The sequence below is a fragment of the Paraphaeosphaeria sporulosa genome (assembly GCF_001642045.1).
Source record: "Paraphaeosphaeria sporulosa strain AP3s5-JAC2a unplaced genomic scaffold CC84scaffold_6, whole genome shotgun sequence".
Lineage (NCBI taxonomy): Eukaryota > Fungi > Ascomycota > Dothideomycetes > Pleosporales > Didymosphaeriaceae > Paraphaeosphaeria > Paraphaeosphaeria sporulosa.
The window spans coordinates 1661125-1681262 of record NW_017253365.1 but is presented as its reverse complement, the minus strand read 5'-3'; the positions used below and the strand labels follow the sequence as shown (position 1 = coordinate 1681262).

At 55.9% G+C, this 20138-nt stretch overlaps 7 protein-coding genes across 7 annotated transcripts; 5 read left to right on the top strand and 2 right to left on the bottom strand.

Moving 5' to 3' along the window:
* Positions 1 to 963: 963 nt before the first annotated feature.
* CC84DRAFT_1093674 (glucosamine 6-phosphate N-acetyltransferase-like protein) lies at positions 964 to 1608 on the top strand (the record flags this gene model as incomplete). The annotated part of the gene is made up of 2 exons (XM_018174527.1): positions 964 to 1149; positions 1234 to 1608. 2 exons carry the CDS (start codon positions 964 to 966, stop codon positions 1606 to 1608), a joined length of 561 nt encoding a protein of 186 aa, XP_018035279.1.
* A 483-nt stretch (positions 1609 to 2091) lies between these two features.
* On the bottom strand, positions 2092 to 3856 carry CC84DRAFT_1147908 (MFS general substrate transporter; the record flags this gene model as incomplete). The annotated part of the gene is made up of 4 exons (XM_018176609.1): positions 3449 to 3856; positions 3003 to 3404; positions 2607 to 2951; positions 2092 to 2553 (listed from the first exon to the last, which is right to left on the bottom strand). The coding sequence occupies exons 1-4, from the start codon at positions 3692 to 3694 to the stop codon at positions 2092 to 2094; spliced, it is 1455 nt and encodes a 484-aa protein (XP_018035278.1). The 5' UTR covers positions 3695 to 3856.
* Positions 3857 to 4038: 182 nt separating this feature from the next.
* On the top strand, positions 4039 to 6501 carry CC84DRAFT_809051 (DUF1613-domain-containing protein). Its single transcript, XM_018187503.1, has one exon. It carries the CDS (start codon positions 4238 to 4240, stop codon positions 6089 to 6091), a length of 1854 nt encoding a protein of 617 aa, XP_018035277.1. The 5' UTR covers positions 4039 to 4237; the 3' UTR covers positions 6092 to 6501.
* An 86-nt stretch (positions 6502 to 6587) lies between these two features.
* CC84DRAFT_1218324 (amidase) lies at positions 6588 to 8074 on the top strand (the record flags this gene model as incomplete). The annotated part of the gene is made up of 3 exons (XM_018182987.1): positions 6588 to 6688; positions 6739 to 7053; positions 7117 to 8074. The coding sequence occupies 3 exons, from the start codon at positions 6588 to 6590 to the stop codon at positions 8072 to 8074; spliced, it is 1374 nt and encodes a 457-aa protein (XP_018035276.1).
* A 1926-nt stretch (positions 8075 to 10000) lies between these two features.
* Positions 10001 to 12564, bottom strand: CC84DRAFT_1121718 (uncharacterized protein). The gene is made up of 3 exons (XM_018175620.1): positions 11481 to 12564; positions 11332 to 11434; positions 10001 to 11283 (listed from the first exon to the last, which is right to left on the bottom strand). Exons 1-3 carry the CDS (start codon positions 12192 to 12194, stop codon positions 10259 to 10261), a joined length of 1842 nt encoding a protein of 613 aa, XP_018035275.1. The 5' UTR covers positions 12195 to 12564; the 3' UTR covers positions 10001 to 10258.
* A 2158-nt stretch (positions 12565 to 14722) lies between these two features.
* Positions 14723 to 17696, top strand: CC84DRAFT_1177052 (Ste11-type MAPKK kinase; the record flags this gene model as incomplete). The annotated part of the gene is made up of 3 exons (XM_018180260.1): positions 14723 to 14993; positions 15043 to 15200; positions 15252 to 17696. 3 exons carry the CDS (start codon positions 14723 to 14725, stop codon positions 17694 to 17696), a joined length of 2874 nt encoding a protein of 957 aa, XP_018035274.1.
* Positions 17697 to 18353: 657 nt separating this feature from the next.
* On the top strand, positions 18354 to 19827 carry CC84DRAFT_1165270 (alcohol dehydrogenase 2). The gene is made up of 2 exons (XM_018178681.1): positions 18354 to 19027; positions 19085 to 19827. Exons 1-2 carry the CDS (start codon positions 18659 to 18661, stop codon positions 19790 to 19792), a joined length of 1077 nt encoding a protein of 358 aa, XP_018035273.1. The 5' UTR covers positions 18354 to 18658; the 3' UTR covers positions 19793 to 19827.
* The last annotated feature ends 311 nt before the right edge of the window (positions 19828 to 20138 follow it).

Sequence of the window (20138 nt, the reverse complement as noted above, 5' to 3'; positions counted from 1 at the left end):
TGGGCTGGCGACACAAAGATAGGAATTAATGCACGCCAGTTGGATTCACGCACGAGGCATGCGCAAAAGGCGATGGTATGCTGCAAAACCTACGACAGAGATGGATCTGTTCTGCGATGTCGTAAATGTCGACTCACTTATGCCAGTTACAGATGCATACAAACGCGACTTGTGGCATATGACATTATATGCAAAGTCGTGACACGAAAAAGATACCTACGCATGGTCACGAAAAGAAAGCGCGCGCTCGACGTTGTCGAGCTGTGCCGCAATTGACGTTTTCGCTTCCTGAGGTCATCAGCAGCGTAGCGTGCTCTACGTCAGACGTCCCGCTGTTGTATGTTTTCTTTGGCTCTGCATATCTCGGCTCTTGCCCTAGCTCAGTCAGGTCTGAAAGGCTTTCTGTTTGCTCCCGCGTGCTTATGTGCTCCTGCTTCTGGGTTATTCATTCGAATATCTGCTCAGGTGGAAGTGCTCGTGATGATTGTAGAGATCAACCTGGGATAATCTCCTCACGTGTCCCAGGGTTGTCCACTTCATTTGCTGCCATCAGTCTATCGCGTAAGACTGGTAGACCATACAACAGCCACTACTGTGTGATCATTGTCTTTGAACAGAAATGGAAGGTTGAAGAGGATGACGGCAGGTCCGGACTATTGGTTCCTGACTAGCACAAGACTAACGACCTCAGCCTCAGCAACCATCACAAAAATAACTACGCCTAGCCTCCATCTCGAGTGCAAAAAGGCCCTCCCATCCGACACACATACTCAATTGCAATATACGAACCTATCTTCATCCCTCCGCACAAGCAGGCATCCGAAACGAGCTACGCGTCCGCCTCACCGCCTGCCCCACCACCCCGCAAACGCAGCCGCGACGCCGCACTTCACGCTGCGACAGCACAACAGCGCTTCCGCAACCCTCGATCCTGTGCCGCGTAGCAGCGCCACGCCATACACAATGTCGCTCCTCACGCCCGTCACCGACGACTCGATGCCGCTCTTCAGCGCGTCTCTTATCTCCCCTGAAGTCCAGTCACAGCTCCCCGAAGGCTACACAATCCGGCCGCTGCAGCGAGGCGACTACGCAAAAGGCTTTCTGGATGTGCTGCGCGTGCTGACCACTGTCGGCGACGTCACAGAAGAGGTGCGCAATTAGCCCTTCCTCCCTGCACGGCTGCCTCAAACAGCGGCATCCACGCGGAATGATGGCTGACAGGCGTGGACACAGCAATGGAACCAGCGCTACGAGTGGCTGACGCAGCACAACGACCAATACTTCATGATCTCCATCCTCGACTCCGCCTCGCGCGTCGTCGGCACCGGCGCCCTCATCGTCGAGCGCAAGTTCATCCACAATCTCGGGCTCGTCGGCCACATCGAGGACATTGCCGTCGCAAAGGACCAGCAGGGCAAAAAGCTTGGCCTGCGCATCATCCAGGCGCTCGACTTTGTCGCCGAGAAGGTCGGCTGCTACAAGAGCATCTTGGACTGCTCCGAGGCGAACGAGGGCTTCTACGTCAAGTGCGGCTTCCGGAGGGCCGGGCTGGAGATGGCTCATTACTACGGCGAGGCCAAGCCAAAGGGCGGCGCCACAAAGCAGTAGACGAGCCTGGGGAGGAGAATGCGGGAAACGAGAGAAAGCTGGGGGGTGCGTCACAGATATAGAGACGATTTGATAGACTTGGACGAGCGGCGTTGCATTCACACACCCGCCAACGAAACAATACATGACGATTTTGAACGCTGGAACGACATCTAGCCCGGACTTGCGATTTCTCGCCGCGCTGCTTGCCGCATGAGATACACGTTTCGGTACGGAGGCGGCTCGTCAGACGCAGGATCCACGCCTTGCAGCACCACGAACGCAGGAATTTGCCGCTCGTGGTTCAGCTTCTGGATCTCTTTCCTGATGTGCTTCTTCTCTGCTCGCGCTTCTCGGTGCTCTGCGATCTTCTGCCGAACGCCCCGTCGGACTGGCTCTTCTGCAACGCTGCAGGCTGGCTCCGCCTCTGCTACAAGCGGATGCGCTGGCAGCCTGTCGCACTGTCAGCCCGGACAGCTCCATGTGACAAACGTCCAAGTTCACCTACTGTGTTGCAACTTTGCTCGTCCCACTCCTGGCCTTCTGGATTGTACGCTTTCCAGCATCCACAAGATCGAAATCGATATTGATCCATTGGCGTGACTTCCGCTCTTCTTGCGAGCTTCCTGGCGACGGCTTTGCAACAGCAGGAATGCAAAGCCACAAGAGCAAACAGAAAGCTAGGATGGCAAGAATGATCGGCTGGAGGATCGTGACGCCTCTGGACTGCGCGAGAGCGCCGACACCAAACGGAAGAATGGCGGCACCTCCTCCACCGAAGGCTGCTGCGAATCCAATGGCGGAAACGTGGAGATGCGCTGGTAGAACCTTGGTTGCTGCAACCACGGCTGCTGGGAAGAGGGGCCCAAGGAAGAAACCCTGAAATGAGACTGCAATGGCGGAAACATGGAACGAGGGGACGAGCCAGAAGATGAGTTGGCAGACCATGGCAAGGAGGATGTACACCTACGCCTTTCGTCAGTGCGGGTTCCTTTGACTGCGCACACAAGTCCACTTACCGTCACAGCGAACTTCTCTCCCAGCTTTGGTGTCAGGAAGCCAAGGAAAACGCGGCCAAGCGCAATTCCCGTCCAGAAGCCCGTCGCCACCATACCAGAAGCAAATGCTTCGCCGGAGCGTTCGCGCCGCATGAAGGTCACGATCCAGCCTCCTAGAGCTACCTCGATGCCTACATAGCAGAGCAGGAAGAAAGCCACCACCCACGTAACACGGCTCTCGAGGGATTCTTGCAGTCGGCTGTCCTTCCCAGATGCTGTACGGGGGTGTGACTCTCGGTAGACGCGGCCTGAGACAGGCCAGAAAGCCCAGAGCGATGTGATCAACTCTATCACGCCACCTCCAAGCTGCGGGACCCATCAGAAGCGTGTTCGTTCCAAGCTATTCGGAATACGTACCAAAATGTAATAGAACGCATACCAGCGCCACCCGGCCTCTGTGATCAGATTGGTAGCCACAAGCGGACTCAGCACCGCACCAAGCCCGTACACCCCATGTAGAAACCCCAGAAGCTCATTCGGATTGGCCATGTTGCCGAAGAAGGCATTCCACGCCGCGTCTTCGATGCCATTGCCGAAGCCCACGAGCACGAAGATAACGACAAACGCGGGATAGGGTGGATGCAGCGAGAGACCGAGCCATCCGGCGATGTGGCACAGAGGCCCTAGAAAGGCGACGCCGCGCTGGCCGAAGCGGACATGTACCCAGTTGTTGAGCATGGCGGCGGCGGCATAACCAACTAGGGGTGAGAGGAAGACCAGCGAGACCACGATGTACGAGAGAGTGTAATGCTCTTCGATCTGCAGGGGTTAGTTGGCGCTGGAGAAATCCCGACGGCACTTACGTAGGGGATCATGACACCGTAGGACGCATCGTTTGCGCCCATGAGCAGGAAGGCGAAGAAGGTAGCACCGGTTTTGGCTATGTTGGATTTGGGGTGGTTCCATCTTTCGATGACGCTGACGGTGGTCGAGGGCTGCGGGAGAAACTCTGCTGGATCATTGTTGTCTCTGATGGGGGTCTGTTCGTTCGAGCTTGCGCCCACGGGTTGGAGCTCGATCGAGGTTTGCGATGAGCTTGAGGAAGCCATTGTGATACAGTGAAGGCGTTGATTGATGGAACGACGCAAGCTAGAAATGCAAACGTGAGGAGAAACTTTTAGAGCTGATGTCCTATCGAATTGTTACGATGTTGGGTTGCACCCTCTATGAACCATTCTTATGCGAGACAGGTGGGACGTAGGCTGTGAGTCAATCAAGCAGTTCATTACGAATTATGGCAGAACTTATGGGTTCGCAGCAGCTGATCTACTCGCGCGCTTCATTGACTGCGTCCCTTCCGATAGTGCTATGGTTATTCTTCGGAAGCAGTTGGTCAATGGTGAATGATGCCCAGGTGAGAAGGGAGGCTGAAGTGGGCTGTAAAACGAGCTCTGATTGGTCGCATGTCGGAGAAACCATTTCCACGGCTTCCCATTAGCTAACGGGAGCCCACGAGACGACGCAAAAACCGCCTTGGCACCGAGGAACACTGAATCTGCTTAGCTGCATTTGGAAATTTTGTCAACTTGTGTAAACTCGCAGGCTTTTCCTCAACCGGCAGACGGTTCTACCACTACCACTCTTTCTAAAGCATGGCTGTCCAAGAAGAGCCAGAGGTCCCCTGCAAGCCGGAAGAACATGGCGGGCAGGAATCTACAGCAGAGTCTTTGACTCACAATACCGCAAGCGAGCCTCCATACGATGAAGCGGCAGGTGACTCTCAAGCCGTTCCCGGAAGCAAATTCGAGCCCGTCGATTTGGCAAATACTTCGGTCGCCGACTCTGGCCTTCCACCTGAGATATGGACCATTGTGCAGTCAGCACCTGCGAATTTCCCACCGCAGTACTTCCTCGACGTCAGTCGGAATCTGCTGGAGAATCCCAACCTTACTGCGTCCCACCTGTCTCGGGCGGAGCTCTCGTACAAGAGTTTTACGGATGCTTCGTACAATCCAGAAGCATCTCATCCACAAGAGCTCGCGGGCATAATCAAGCACCTGAAACCCGATCATCAACCGCGCCTGATACTTGGAGGGGTGCCAGGATATAAGCTCGAGTGGACCGTGGTCCGAAAACTAATACCCAGAAATCCCAAGCTTGACGAAGCCTTGCAGCAAACATGCCATCTTTACACTTCTACCGAGCAGGTCATACTTCCAGCAAAAGACGGTAGCAACAGCAAATTTGATGCCGAACGGTATTTAGTGGTATACATTCCCCATGTCGCAAACGTAGATTCGATACCGTTCTATCACCCCAAAGTCAGAGGCGTGGCCATCCTGTACACATTTTTGAACCAGCCTCCGCCAGGTGTAGCACCGGGTACACTGTCACTCTACTACGACCTCTTTTCCGAAAGGCCACTGGAGAATCGTATGTCACGGACTGCGCTGAAAATGTTGGAAATCATTCACAAGCACGCCCGGGGACGTGTGAAAGGGTATCAGAAACGCGTCCACCACGACGTCATCATTCCACAAAAGACCTTCCAAGATACATATGCCTATTTAAAAGGAGAATATGCCAGAGAGCTTATTGACAACTGGGTCGAACAGACACCCGCACAGAAGCACGTCTTTGAAGACCTAGGGATAGCGGCTTTCCTGATCGAGCTTTGGACGGACATGTACGGCGGCACTCCAAAGGCATACGACCAGCCAGACAGCGTGGATCCCCAGGATAGAGAGCATCTACGGCTGGAGCTCCAAACCGTGAGGCGATCACTGGCACAGCAAGCTTTTCCCGGTTTCGTAGATATTGGGTGCGGTAACGGTCTGCTGGTGTACATCCTTAACAAGGAGGGATGGAAGGGCTGGGGCTTCGACGCACGCCGACGCAAAACATGGGACACGTTTGGCGAGTCGTACCAGCAGCACGTCAAAGAGATGCTGCTCGTCCCGGAAGTCCTGCAGAAGCTGGTTATCGATGAATCAATAGCCAATGGCTCACCGCCGTGGCAGAACGGCCTCTTCCCACGAGGGACCTTCATCGTTTCGAACCACGCCGACGAACTCACAGCATGGACACCCGTTCTGGCTTATCTTTCAGACAGCCCGTTCATGGCCATACCTTGCTGCAGCCACGATTTCGGCGGCACAAGGTTCCGCGCTCCGTATCATCGCAAACACTTCCCTTCACCTACCACAAATACGGCAAAGCAAGTGTCTGCATACACTTCGCTGTGCAGCTACGTCGCGCATCTGTCTGCGCAGATGTCTTGGGTTCCAGAAAAAGAGCATTTGAGAATACCTTCGACCCGCAACATTGCCATTATAGGGCGGAAAAGGAATGAGATTGCGGGAAAAGGCACCTTGGAGGAAAGACTGAGGTTTGTGAGCGAGGTTGTGGAGAAAGAAATGGGAGGCGAGACGTCGATTGAGCAGGTACGGCTACAGTGGCTGAAGAGGGGAAGTGGCTTGACGAAACCCGGATCAGGGGCCCATTGATCGCGAGAAGGTCATCGATGGTACCCCAGTAAATCAACTCGGATAGAAGGCCATCAATCAGGAATTCTTTGGTCTTGTCTCAAGTTGTGGTGCCGTTTTCTCCGAGGTTCCCCAACGGCATGATTTCGGCGATAGCTTAGCGTGGGGTCGACCCCGCTGTGCCCGCGTTATCTCCTCACGCCACGGGCACCCGCGGGTGCGTTTAGGTCATGTCACACATTCTTCCTGCCGCGATGGATTCCTCTTCGTTCCTTCCTCTGAAACACTCGTGCGCAGCATGGCAGCGCCAACTTGCAGCTTCCAGGCTGCACTACAGATGGCACGGAGGACGGCATGCGCGGCACCTAGAGCACTGAATGCATCTGGAGCTCTCGCGGCAGCAAACAATCCACACCGACAGTGGCAAAGGATCCCCAGAGTGTTGCAATTGACGTCCGGATACGAGCCCAGGCGATGCTTCAGCCAGACCTCCAGACGGCGGTTAATGACGAGGGAGATGGACGAGGATGCGCTTAAGAGCTTGAAAATTGACAAGAAGCGCCTGATGGAAGACTTGCACCACACATGTCAATGGGGCACGGGCAAACGGTGGGGAAAGTACGCAGCTGCCCTCCCAAGACCAGCCTTCAGCTAGCTAAGCAGTTCAGAGCCGAAACAGAAACAGGCATGACCCGCCTTGCGCTCTCAGATTCCGACAAGCAAGCCCGCGACTGGTTCGTGAAGACGACCGAAGACCTTGGATGCACAGTCACCATTGACGAGATGGGCAACATCTTCGCTGTGCGACCGGGACTCAAGAACGACAGGCCGCCGACGTTCGCAGGCTCGCATTTAGATACGCAGCCAACCGGTGGTCGATACGACGGCATCCTGGGCGTCCACGCAGGTATCGAGATGCTCAAGGTGCTGAACGAAAACTGGATAGAGACCGAGTACCCCGTAGGCGTCGTCAACTGGACCAAGTACAAGCTCTCGCTCCCCAGCCGAATGGCGTTCCATGTCATGTCAAACTAACCAAAGAACAGCGAGGAAGGGGCCCGTTTTCCCATGTCAATGTCCTCCTCCGGTGTCTGGGCGGGCTCCATACCCCTTTCCACCGCACACAACCTCCGCGAAGTACATCCAGGCACAGCAACCATGGCCGAGGAGCTCTCTCGCATCGGGTACCTAGGCTCCGTGCCCGCCTCCCACGAGGCCACGCCCATGGCCGCACACTTCGAGCTGCATATCGAGCAAGGCCCGCTCCTCGAGATGGCCAACAAGAAAGTCGGCGTCGTGACAGGCGTGCAGGCATACAAGTGGCTCACCATCAACGTCAAAGGGCGCGACACACACACGGGAACGACCGACCTGAAGAGCCGCGCCGACGCACTGCTAGCTGCGTCCAAGATGATCCTGCACAGCCACCGCCTGGCGACTGCGAACAACGCGCTCGCGTCCACCGGCATCCTCAATCTCAAGCCCGGGAGCACCAACACCGTCCCCGGCGACGTCAGCTTCTCGCTCGATATCCGCGCACCGGCCGACGCGACTGTCGCCAGGGTCCTTGCCCTCGTAGAACAAGACTTCCCCAAGATCGCGGCGGGCGAGAATTTGTCCGGTTTGAACGACGGCGGAACACCTAGTCTGCCCTGCACCGTGAGCATCACCGAGGACTTCGACAGCCCTGCGACAACGTTCCATGCGAGCTGCATCGACGCTGTGACGCGGGCGGCGCACAGGGTCCTTGGTCCGGAGGGGAAGAGCCTGACGATGGAGATGACGAGCGGCGCAGGACACGATAGCGTGTATGCGAGCAAGCGGTGCCCGACGTCTATGATCTTCGTGCCGTGCAGGGAGGGCATGAGCCATAATCCCGAGGAGTTTTGCAAGGAGGATGACTGTGCGATTGGGGCGGAGGTGTTGTTGCATGCGGTATTGAGGTTCGACCGTATGAGAGAGGTCCAGAGGGTGAGTTGGAAGCAGGAGCCGTACACCCTATAGCGAATACAATACCCTAGACCGCCTTCCCCTCTTCCGGAGCAGCTCCGTCTAAATCCTCTACCGCTCCCGAAAGTTCCGACTTATCGCCACAGAACCTGAACGTCAACCCATGCACCACCTCCCCTCCAGCCTCAATTGCTTGCTTCGCCTGTGTAGCTGTGGACCCGAATAGCTGCATCCACCGACCCACATCTGTGTAAGCATCGGCGGTAGCGCTCGTTCGTGCCATGCTCTCCAAGGCCATGAGCATATCCATGTTGGTAGATTCGTGTTTCATATACTCCGGAATGGACATGCGGTTCGTTGAGAGCTTTGATTCTGGTGTGTATTTGGGCTTTTGTGAGAGTCGTAACGAGGCCAGCGGTGCCGCTGGTGTTGAGTTCGTTGTTCCACGGTTCCCGCCGCGCTCAGAGCTCCCGCTTACACGGGGACGACCAACAGACCTTATCTTACCTTTGCTCTGGCTTGTTGTTCGCGTGCTAGGCAGAAGCCCAACATCGCTGTGGAAAGTGCTGTGGATTGACGAAGGTGACGTATCGAGGTACTAGAGCCATGGGAACGCGCGCGAAGGCCTTGCCTTGAACAAGCCAGGGTGTCAACATTATTGGTACCGGTGTACACTTGTATCGAGAAATGCTTGCGAGTGACGGAGTAGCCTGCTGAGTTGTTAGAGACCTTCCCAGTCCCGCGTGCGCCCGCGGGGACAGACGGTGTTGACTTGTACCCACCCGTCGTGCAGAAATTCCATATAACACCATGAACACAGACCGAGTGCAATCGACCTTCGTATTACCTATTACCTATCATGAGAAAGCACGGTACCCAGATTTTCGTCCTAGTACTGTAGAAGGCCCGACTTAAGGGCTTAGTACCGATGCATGACTTACTAGAAAATACCGTTGGATTTATGATAGGCATATACTGGTGAGGCAGATTCCAATGATGCTCCTAGACCCTTCTTGTGCACGATTAACTCACAACTATGTCTGCGGGTGACGGACGCAGCCATATCAAAGTGCAGGTGCGATGGCAGGGGCACCTGCGGTAGGATATCTCGCCATATCAGGGTGATGAGCTCCGGTACTGCCAGCACTGCCCCAGAGGCAGAGGCGGTGATAGAAGCCCACTTGGGTATCCACCGCCATCAGCGCGCATCCAAGCCACACGAGGTATTTCTAGTCCTTGTTCCCGGACGGTACACTACTGCCCCCGGCCCCCGACGATCCACCCCCCACTCGATATTCACCCAATCAGCGATGCACAACCCCAAATCCCCTTTACTCCCTCGGGCACCTAGTCGTGAGTTGCCAGCGCTCAATACGAGGGAAAGATGTGCGGCAGCGCCACTCCACATGCCATGGACGCGAGATGAAGACAAGATACGTCCCATCCTCGCCTTCAGAATTTTGATGTGCTGACATCTTGCGTCCATGTGCTGGCCGTGCAGGTCGTCCCTCATCTATCAACCAAGGTGCCCCGCTCACAACAGCATCATCAGCGCATGCATGGCAAGGACTTGAAGCGAAGAAGACAAGCCCGTGCTTACCTTCCAAATCTTCATATGCTCACGTCCCGTGTACTTGCGCGCGCCGTGCGTTAGTGTAGCGAGGAGGCGATGTTGGATGCCACTTCCACCTGAGAAGTTGGAAGCGAGGATCGGTCCTGCAGGGTTATATCGAATGCAGTGAGGTCTTCAACAATGACATCGGCGCGTTGTGGGCCTGTTGTTCTCTTTATGTGAATGTCGGATATCCTTTGCGTGATTTCCTAAGAACACACAACTCCAGGTTGAGGTAGCTACACGATGGACGGTTATGTGCTTGGGGGTGCTTCCAGCAGGCTCAGCACAGAGATCGCACGCGCGACATCCGAGAACACAGCAGAGCCAATTGGTTCTCAACAAGAGTCACACATAAGTCGTTAGATGATATCGAAATGCTCTTAATTCAAATGAAAACGAGGTCTGTTCCAACTACATTGCGCTTACAAAAGGGGTATGTCAAATGAAACGACCCGCACCGACTGACAGTGAGGATAACAGCTGAAAAGGTATCCAAGAAGGAAAACATAACTCTACACAAGGGAAATAACAGACCAGAAGTGAGGGTATCGGATTTCGTAACGTCGTGAGCGCTAGCGAATCGCGCACGTTTCCCAGCCTTTGCTCCTCTCCGAAACTTTTCTCTAGTATCGCCGCGAATCGTATCCGCTACGACTGTCGTATCCATTGCTCCCGTTCCTGCCCCGGTAATGATCGTCATCGTACACGGAACGAGACTGAGAGTCGTGGGAACTGTCGGTGCCCGTGGTACTTCGGCGCTGGTGGCCTGCGTTGCTGTGGTCTGCTTGACGAGCGGCCCATTCCCTCCTCATCTCAGCGTCTTTAGCAAATCTCCGTTTTTCCTCGTCTTCGCCGTACATGTTGCTGTTATAGTATGCCCCAGACATGTCTCGTACGTTAGGGTCGGAGGATTTGCCGTAGTTGGAGAAGCTGGGGCTCCTAGGTCGCCGGCTGTTGGTCTGCGTGGCGGATCGCGGATACTGAGATGGGTCGGCGGGCGGAACGTATGGGTACTGGCTCGCTGTTGACTGGGTTCGCCGGCGCTGTTCGCGCAACGGTGCGTCTGAAGTTGTACCGCGAGTGTTGTCGTCTTCGTGCATTTTGCCGCCGCCTGGGGCGGCAGCGTAGGGTTTCCTCTCACGCTCTATAGGTATGGATATAGGCACATTGTCTTCATCTTCGGATACAACAGCTCTTGGGTCTGGTCGGCTTGTGTAGGGACTGCGCTCTCGTTCAAGACTCGGCGGCACGCTTGCACTCTGGCTCATTGGTGGAGGCGGTGGCGGCGGAAAGGTGGGAGCTCTGCGGAGAGGACCGACGCCCTCCGGAGATAAAGCAGCAGCGCATCGCTGTTGAGCTTGCAGGTTCTCAATGTGAGGGAAGAGACGGCGAGGGAGTTCCTTCGGGAAGCGCTCCTTGCAGTCGTCGGCGTTGCTGATCGGCATGTCCAGAACCGCCCTCGAGAGGCGTTCATATTCAGCATCGGGATAAGCTTGTATCATGGCTGTCATCCATTCTTGGAACCCCAAAGGAGTGAGAGCAGGAATGTCGGGCTGAGCCGCGGCATGTTCCTGGATGAGATGGTGCTCGCAACGCATGTCTCGGTATATCTTACACAGCGTCGAGTAAGGCAGTTTCCCGAAAATGGCTGTCTTTATGTCAACATGTTGCAATGTATTCAATGGTTCGAACTCACTGTCCCAGGGGTAGATCTCCTCAGTGAGTTTCACGTCACTGTAAAACCGCAGCATCTTAGACGGTGAGATGACTAGGCTCTTCTTTGGTTCGTAATCGTCGATCTGGCCATGTTAGGAGATGAATATAACGGCGACCATCAGTACTAACCAGGTGGATGGCAAGGCCTCGCAGGAATTCGCCTAGGCGAGGAGTGGGCTGGCCTTGCGGGTCGAACAAGTGTTGCCATCGTCTCTCAATAGGTGTTAGATCACTGTCCGTGGGCATCCTTGGGGCTGCTGCAGGCCGCGGGATTGAACGTTCGTGTGGAATATCAACCGGAGCGCTGCGTTCGTGCCTGGGTGTTGGGGTGTCTCCAGTACCATCGAAGAGAGGATCGTGCGATGGAGGGTCGGGAGAAGCACTTCCGTGGCTGGATAGATCTGCTTGTTTGGGCGATGGTGGTGTGTACACGTTTCGCGAAGGGATGGATGTCATAGAGACGGGCGATTGCGGGGGGTACGGTTGCTGCGGCGGTGCAACGGGCTGCTGCGCAGTGACACCCATTCCCAGTTTGATTTCATCCAGCACCGACTTTTTCACCTCGGCCGTGATTTGCGCAATGAGCTCAGGGTCGACTTTGCCTGCCGAGTCGGACTTATCGAATGCGTTATTGAGCGCATTGTGGAGTGGTTGCTGGAGTGGCTGCTGATAAGGCTGCGCATGTCCGTCGTTTGTAGTTCTGGATGAAGCGGGAGATCTAGGGCGTTGTGGGTCGCGAAAGCTCGCATCTTGCTGATAGGACGACGGGTAATAGGGGCGTGGATCGTAAGACGACGAGTACGGTGCCTGGTGAGGGTCCGGACTGCCGTAGCTGCTGTCCATGGTGGAAGCTTATACCAGCGGTGTAGCCCTGTCCGATGACGCTTACTGGCCGGGAGTGATGTCGACTGGTTGACTAGGTAAAACGTTGGGGGTGCAGCAAGGGAAGCTGCAGTTGGTGCGTGGTGCCCATGCAATATGCGTCGATATATGCTGCGGGAGGGGACGAACAGAAGTTTGGTGGAGACTGGTGCAGGTGCAGGTGCAGGATATATTGTCGTAAGCAGGCGGAGCCGTGGAAACGAGAGCCGGCCTTGCTCAGGAGAACACCTTGCTTCTGTCGCGAAGAGGAAATGGTTCGCTGATCGGATCACAGGAAGCGGCGGTGATGCGCTGCAGAGACGTTGACTGGTGAGAATGCAGAGTTTCCACGTGCGGCGAGGTTCTTTGGTACGGCATGTGGAGCTCGTGGGAACAGGCCGTGGTGGGCGCGGAATGCCGCATTGCGTCATACCTGGGGGCGCACTGTTTCGCGAGCGGCGTCATTCATTGCTCTAAGAAAAGCAGTTGGACATGATCGACTTGATGAATCACCATGCTTCGCCCATCGTCTGGACCGCGAGTTGCACGAATTGTGCAGCGATTCGGATCCTGTCGAAGGCCGCATGCTTGTATGTGCCGGTGTCGCGAACAGCCATCGCTCGCAATGGGCAAACGTCAGGGCGATAGAAGGGCTGGTTGAAAGTACCAAGAACGTCATGTCAGGACCTCGCAACATGCAGCAAAAGACACTGGGCTTTCGTGTCAACATGGCGACCAGACGCAGGCTGAGGCCAGGCCCTCGCCAGTGAAATTGTTTGCACATGGTCGAGCACAGGGTGACTCGACCTACTATGCATGCCCAACTCTTTGACTTGATACGGCTTCGCTGTTGTTCAGGTCCCGCAAGAGACACGAGTACCTTGCGATCGCATGTACCTAGGTACCTCGTAGCTCCAAGGACGTGTGTACACGCACTATAGCGCGCTACTTGGTGCCAGGCGCCCGCGTGCGTGGTTTACAGCATGTGGGGCGGCCGCTGTCACTGAACGACGGAGGACGGCGTCACTGAACAACGACGGAGGACGGCGTGCAGCAGCCTTCATCACATCACATCGCCATATGATTCTCGGTACCGCAACGTGCGGAGGACGTGCGAGCATGCTCCCATCTGCCGCGTCACGATGTTTGTTTCTTCGTCATCTTTGTTTCAACGAGCGCGGACAAGGCGGACGGCTAAGTTGGGCACTGACCGGCCGTGCGCCGTGGTTTCAACTCTGGCTGCAGGGACAAGCCTCTTGCGGGCGGGCAAAACAATAAACATGTGGGCGACGCGGCGATAACAGCGTTTCTGGAGCACGAGCAATAGGAAGCGCTTGCTCCGGTCGCCGTGGCTATGTGTGTGCAGTGCACCTGGGCGGCTGCAGCGTGGCGTAGTGTGGGCGAGCGCACCGTGAAACGGACGCGGGAAATAAGGCTGAGGCGGTGGATCGAGCACGCACGCGCGCCTCGCGACCGGCGGCCTGCCGGTGCGCGCTGGGCTGGGCAGGCCCGCAGCCAGGAAAGACGTGCCGATACGGCTGCGTTGCTGCTGGCGGGTGCTGCTGCTGCTCAGGGCGGCTTAGGGTCAGGGTCTCGCAGATAGTGGCTAGTGGCCCGGGCGGCCGAGGCGCCGTCGCGAGCATTGCAGCAGGAGCGTGAGCCACGCCGTGTAGGCCCGCTGCAAGTAGACACAGCGCTGCTCACAGGCGGTCGCAGCATCATGGACAATCTCACGGAGCGCGCCACGCGAAGTCGCTGCGGAGAGAGACGTGCGGAGAGATGGCACGGGATGATTGCCATGCCCGCGCGCGCAACGGGAGCGGTGCGGTTCGCCCTCTGAGGCACTAGCGTGTTTTAGATTTGGCCGTCTCAGTGCGTCGTCGACATTCAGTCAGACACAGCTCCTGCACGGCTGCTCCGCCTTTTCTACGTCGCTCCCGCCGCTCGTGATTTCTGTTGTTTCATGCGAGACCTGCGCGTGTTTGTAGCTCTGCCCACCGCCACCCCCGACCCCCGACCCGCTGCGTCGCTAGCCATAAAGCGCTGAACGCCCTCACGGCGCCGCTGCAGCACGCCGGACGCCGAGCCTCACCCGCTGCCTCGCTCACCACCCCTTCGACACCGACGCACTCGGTCCCGTGAGAGCCTCCTTCGCCAGCGTGGCCCGCCGCCCGCCCGCGCTGAACCACCCGCCGCCCACCCCGGGGCACCCGCTGCGCCGCTGCCCTTCGCACCAACACGCACCACTGTCGTGCAACCTCCGCAACTGCACCTCGCCGGCACTCGAGGCCCCCCAGGACAGCCTGCCACTGAGCGGCACGCGTCACGCCATCCACAAGCACCCCGACAGTCCCTATCCACGACCCATTATGCGTGGTTGACCTGGCACTCCTGGACAAGAGACAAGAGACAGAGGTGCCGTTGTAGCCGCACACGAGAAGCGTCACGTCTGACAGCCCACCCGCCCCGTCACCCGCCCCCTCCGCACACATCCCGCAGGCGCACAAGCCATGGCCATGCTCGCCTCCAAGCCGTCGTATTCGGCGCCCTCGCTGGGGTCGTCGGCTTCGCAAACATCCACGCAATACAGCGCCAGCGTGTCGAGCTACCGCAATCAAGGTGCTGCCTCCCGGGCAGATCAATCGCTCTATGCCTCGCCGACCGAGTCCGAGTTCTCCGAAGTATACGATGCCCCAGATGCAGTCAGGCATTGGGACGAGGAGAAGGTCGGCGACTGGCTGAAGCGCATCAACTGTGCTCAATATGTCGAGCTGTTCAGGCGTACGTGACCCTGTGTCTTGGTCCAGACGAAATCGGCTGACCTGTCTAGAAAACAACATCAACGGCGAGAACCTAATGGAGATGGACCAGACGCACCTGAAAGACATGGGCATCAAAAAGGTCGGCGACAGGGTTCGTATCGGCTCGCAGGCGAAGCAGCTACGCAACAAAGAATACAAGAAGGCTTCGAGACGGGTGTCAAATAGGGTATGTTGCCTGTTGTTCTACCATCTAATGTCATTTCTAACTCCAATGCAGCAATCCCTCGCCATGCTGGACAACGCCGCATACACCCCGCCCTCGTCTGCCTCACCTCGACCGTCGCAGCACTCTGCTCGCTCCGTCCCTTCTAGCTACCAAACTGCCTCGAAGCGCATGTCTCGCCAAATCAATGCTTCTGATCTATCCTACAACTTCGGTGGTGCCAAGTCACCCTCACGCCCGAGTTCTCCTCTTGTCGATCAAGAGAACCGTGGTGCGAGGCGCGAGCGTAATTACGGTATGACCAGCCCCCAGGACAACAAGAACTATGCATCTTCGTATGGCAGTCAGCCCCTGAGCGCAGCCAACAGTGCGATCAACATGTCATATCGCAACCCGCGGACCACACCCACGGAGACACCCCAAACTGCCCGATTCGCAAGCCACATTCGGAACCAGAGCATCTCTGAGAGTGCCACTAATAGCGCCATTTTACCATCCGACAAGGCTGTGATCCGCGTCATCTACGACTCGGGTCGATCGTCTGTAATAAACATCGAAGGCTGCAAAACTGCAGATGAGATCATGCTCAAGACTTTGCGAAAGGGGCAGCTCAACGAGAGCCACCTCAAGAACTACTGCTTCTACATCTTGGACGGACCGGAGCCGAAGTCTGAGCTGTGCCACAGACTGAGCGATATCGAAGTCATTCGCCTGTGCAAAGATTCCAACCGACACGAGAGAGGGCGTCTTATCTTGCGGAAGATACATACTGGAGAGCCTGAAGAAGATCAGTTGAAGGCGGCCGCAGGCATCTACCAACAGCAGTATCAACAACAAAACATCCAACAGACGCAGAATATTATCCTGCCGCAAAACGAGAGAAGTAAGAAGAAGATCCAAGAGATAACAGGAGAGTCGTTGGCTGCAGTCAGCTACCCGCTCTCGCCTACGTCAGCACGGGAGCGAGAACGACATATTCACTCTACCGCACAGCACCTGGAAGGACCGTCCAGAGCACAGGCCTTCGCGACGAGGGCGCGGAAGCTCAAGCAGTTCTACGGAGCTCGACCGCCGAGTGAGCTCATCACTTCAGATCTTACTTCATATTTTCCGGACGTGGAAAAGGATGAGATCGACAAGACCATACGCATGTCGATCAGGAGGTCTCGCCGTCTTAGTCGGGCGGCTTCTCGTCTGTCCATGGCATCAAATTTCAGTGTCGCTTCAAGTCTGAAGGACGCTCCACCTCTTCCATCCATAGCAGACAACTGGCTTCAGAACAACACCCAGGCACGCCCGTTGAGGCCACTTTCAGTCATGCGTCTTGGCCTTCCTTCTCAATCAGGTTATCGGGATTCGGTAGCATCCTCCGTCCTAGAGCCACTCGAGGAAGAATCGCCCCTCGAACCCAATCGTAAATCATATGTGTCTTTCGGCGGCGAGAGTACTACGGAGAGCCTTCAGGTCACCGACCCCGAAGGCCACACGACCATGCAGTCTTACTTTGACGATGGCGGTAGCAGCCTTGCCGGTAGCAGCGCTGGCAATACCGAGGCAGGTGATTCACTTAATAAACGCCTCTCTGCGGCCATTGCCGAGGATGGTGAGGAGTACGATGATGAGCTCGCCGACTATCTCGAGCAAGATTCGTGGGAAAATGTCAAGTACATGAAGGGTGCTTTGATTGGGCAAGGTTCCTTCGGTAGCGTCTACCTGGCGCTTCACGCCGTAACGGGCGAGCTAATGGCTGTAAAACAAGTCGAACTCCCATCAGCTTCTGGCACGGCCCAGACGGACCAGAGGAAGACCAACATGGTGGAGGCGCTCAAACACGAGATTGGCCTTCTCCGAGATCTCAAGCACAAGAACATCGTGCAGTACCTGGGGTCGAATTCGGATGAACAGCACCTGAACATTTTCCTCGAATATGTTCCGGGTGGTTCCGTTGCCACCATGCTTGTCAATTACGGACCGTTGGGCGAATCTCTCATCCAAAACTTCGTACGCCAGATTCTTCAGGGCCTGGTTTACCTTCACTCAAGGGATATCATCCATCGTGACATCAAAGGGGCGAACATTCTCGTCGACAACAAAGGCTCCGTAAAGATTTCCGATTTCGGTATCTCCAAACGTGTCGATACGTCCACCCTGCTCAACGGAGGAAAGAAAGGCGCCCAGCGTGTCTCTCTGCAAGGATCAGTCTTCTGGATGGCACCCGAGGTTGTTCGACAGACTGCGTACACCCGAAAAGCAGACATCTGGTCACTCGGCTGTCTCATTGTGGAAATGTTTACTGGGGCGCACCCACATCCCACGTTAAGCCAGCTCCAGGCCATCTTTAAGATTGGTGGTCCTGGTGAAGCCAACCCGGCCATACCTGAGACCGCGGGAGATGATGCTCGTGCTTTCCTCTCGCAGACTTTCCTCATCGACCACGAGCGGCGTCCAAGCGCCGACGAACTGCTTGCCAGTCCATTTTGTACCGAACAGGCCTCGTAGAGGCCTTGTGCGGCTGTTCATTATTTTTTGGCATATCTTTCGACACTGTCGATATCATTTTGCATGGTAATGGTTTTACGTGACAACGAGGAGGACATAGCATAGGAAACCAAAATAATGGGAGGGAGCAAAGCTTCCGGGGGCTAGTCATTTCCTTTCATGTTTCGGCGCCTATTTGCGCTATGCTGTTTTGTACAATACCAATTTTGCGAGGCGGAGGCTTGTGGTCCCACGCCGCGGAGCGGCTTCTTCTTCACTAGATGTTTAGCGCTGAGGGCCCTCGGATGTGTATATCATAGCTAGAGACATCTTCAATACCTTCAAACGTGCTGACGTTGTCTTTTGCTCGGTGTCTTCCTGTGTTGTTGTTGGAGCTGCGCAAAGATAACTTTCCACCGCTGTGAATTGTATACTATCAGTATGCTTTACATCATGGAAATGCTAGCTCTGAGCTGCAACAACCGTTTAGCTTGCCGTAAAAGTGATGCCTGCTCTGTCCGTACTGTCGAGTCAGCGTAATCGCCATTCCACATGATCGGACCCCCACTCGTAGCATCCAGGCACATTGTGCAGGGATCCACTACATGCGGGGTAGCTCTCGTAGCTCCACTACCTCGATCTCTAGGAGTTGGGTTATCGCCGTTCGCCCTTGGTCACCCCGCAAGCAACACCGCTTGCAGATACCGAGGCTCGTTATCCGATGAGCGGTCCGCTCATGGATGCATCATTGTGGGCTAGACCAGACTAGGTCAATGATTACATGTGCGTTCCATAGACGCGGGAGCGCATCAGGTGCAGCAGCAGGAAGGAGGGGTTCGTTCATATAGCCGTGTTACCTACCGTGTAGGTTTCCTTTGTAATCTCCCCTACAGCTTACCTTACACCAACACTCGTCGCTCGAGGAGATCAATTGTGTCCCAGAAGGCTACTTCACTAATTCAAGTTCCACCGACAAGTCCACAATGGCTGCCGATCTACCCAAGAAATACAAGGCCGCTGTCTATGACAAGCCGGGCTCCATCTCGACGAAGATTGAGGAGCTGGACATGCCTGAGCCGGGTCCGGGAGAGGTCCTGATCAATCTTTCCCACTCGGGCGTCTGCCATTCCGACATGGGCATTATGATGCAATCATGGAAGCACATGCCTTTCCCCACTCAAGCTGGTCAGGTTGGTGGACACGAGGGCGTCGGAAAGATCGTGAAGATGGGACCTGCGACCGACACTTCAAGCGTTGGCCTTGGAGATAGAGTGGGAATCAAGTGGATGGCGGGTATCTGCGAGACTTGCGATGCGTGTCGGGTGGGGTTGGACGCCAGCTGTGCAAAAGGCGTAAGCTTTCTCGACAACATCATCTCCAGATAGAGCATAGCTGACAATACACTGCAGAAAGTCTCAGGGTACTACACACCGGGCACGTTCCAGCAATACGTTCTCGCACCGGCAAACTACGTGACTCCCATACCCGATGGCCTGGATTCAGCTGCAGCCGCTCCGCTGCTTTGTGCAGGAGTAACAGTCTACTCCGCACTCCGAAAAAGCCGCACGCAGTCTGGCAACTTCGTGGTCATCCTCGGTGCGGGTGGCGGGCTCGGACATCTCGGTACGCAATTCGCCTCGCGCGGCATGGCTCTGCGTGTGATTGGAATTGATCACTCCTCGAAGAAGGATCTTGTCCTGGAGTCTGGCGCCGAGCACTTCATCCCCATTGACGGCACAGACGACGTGGCCGGCGCAGTCAAGGATCTCACTGGCGGACTCGGTGCTCACGCCGTCGTTGTCCTCACCTCCAACAACAAAGCATACGCGAGTTCTGTGGGTTTGCTACGCCATGGCGGCACCGTGGTCTGCATTGGTGTGCCTGAGGGTGATCCAGTGCCCTTCCAGGCGACGCCGGCCCAGCTCATCATGAGTGCGATTACGATCGTGGGCGTGGCGGTCGGAACGAGGAGGGATGCGATCGAAACGCTGGATTTTGCGGCAAGAGGCGTCGTGAAGACACATTTCAGGGTGGAGAAGTTGGACAAGCTGACGGAGGTCTTCAAGGAGATGGATGAGCAGAAGATGCAGGGCAGAGTTGTGATAGATCTTTCGTAGCGCCGCGGGCCGTGATACAGATGCGAAGGCATGCCATATAATCACGAATCAAGAACCGAGATTGTTGCCAATCACTTTTTGACGTCTTGATACTGTATGCCCTAGGTGACTTGGTGTTTAATGCATGCCAGATCCTTAAGGCCATGTCGAGTCGACTCTGCACGTGAACTTTGCAACCTTGTTTTGCATAAGTCATGTCGCAGTCGACAGGAGACGCTGTTGTTCTTCTATATAAGCGATGAGACGTTCGAGGCTGAAAGTCCTGGGTGAGGGGAGCGTGACGGGTGGAGCATGACTGAACATTCGCGCCAAGCCACCACTTTACGCGACTTCGCGTCCCGCGCCA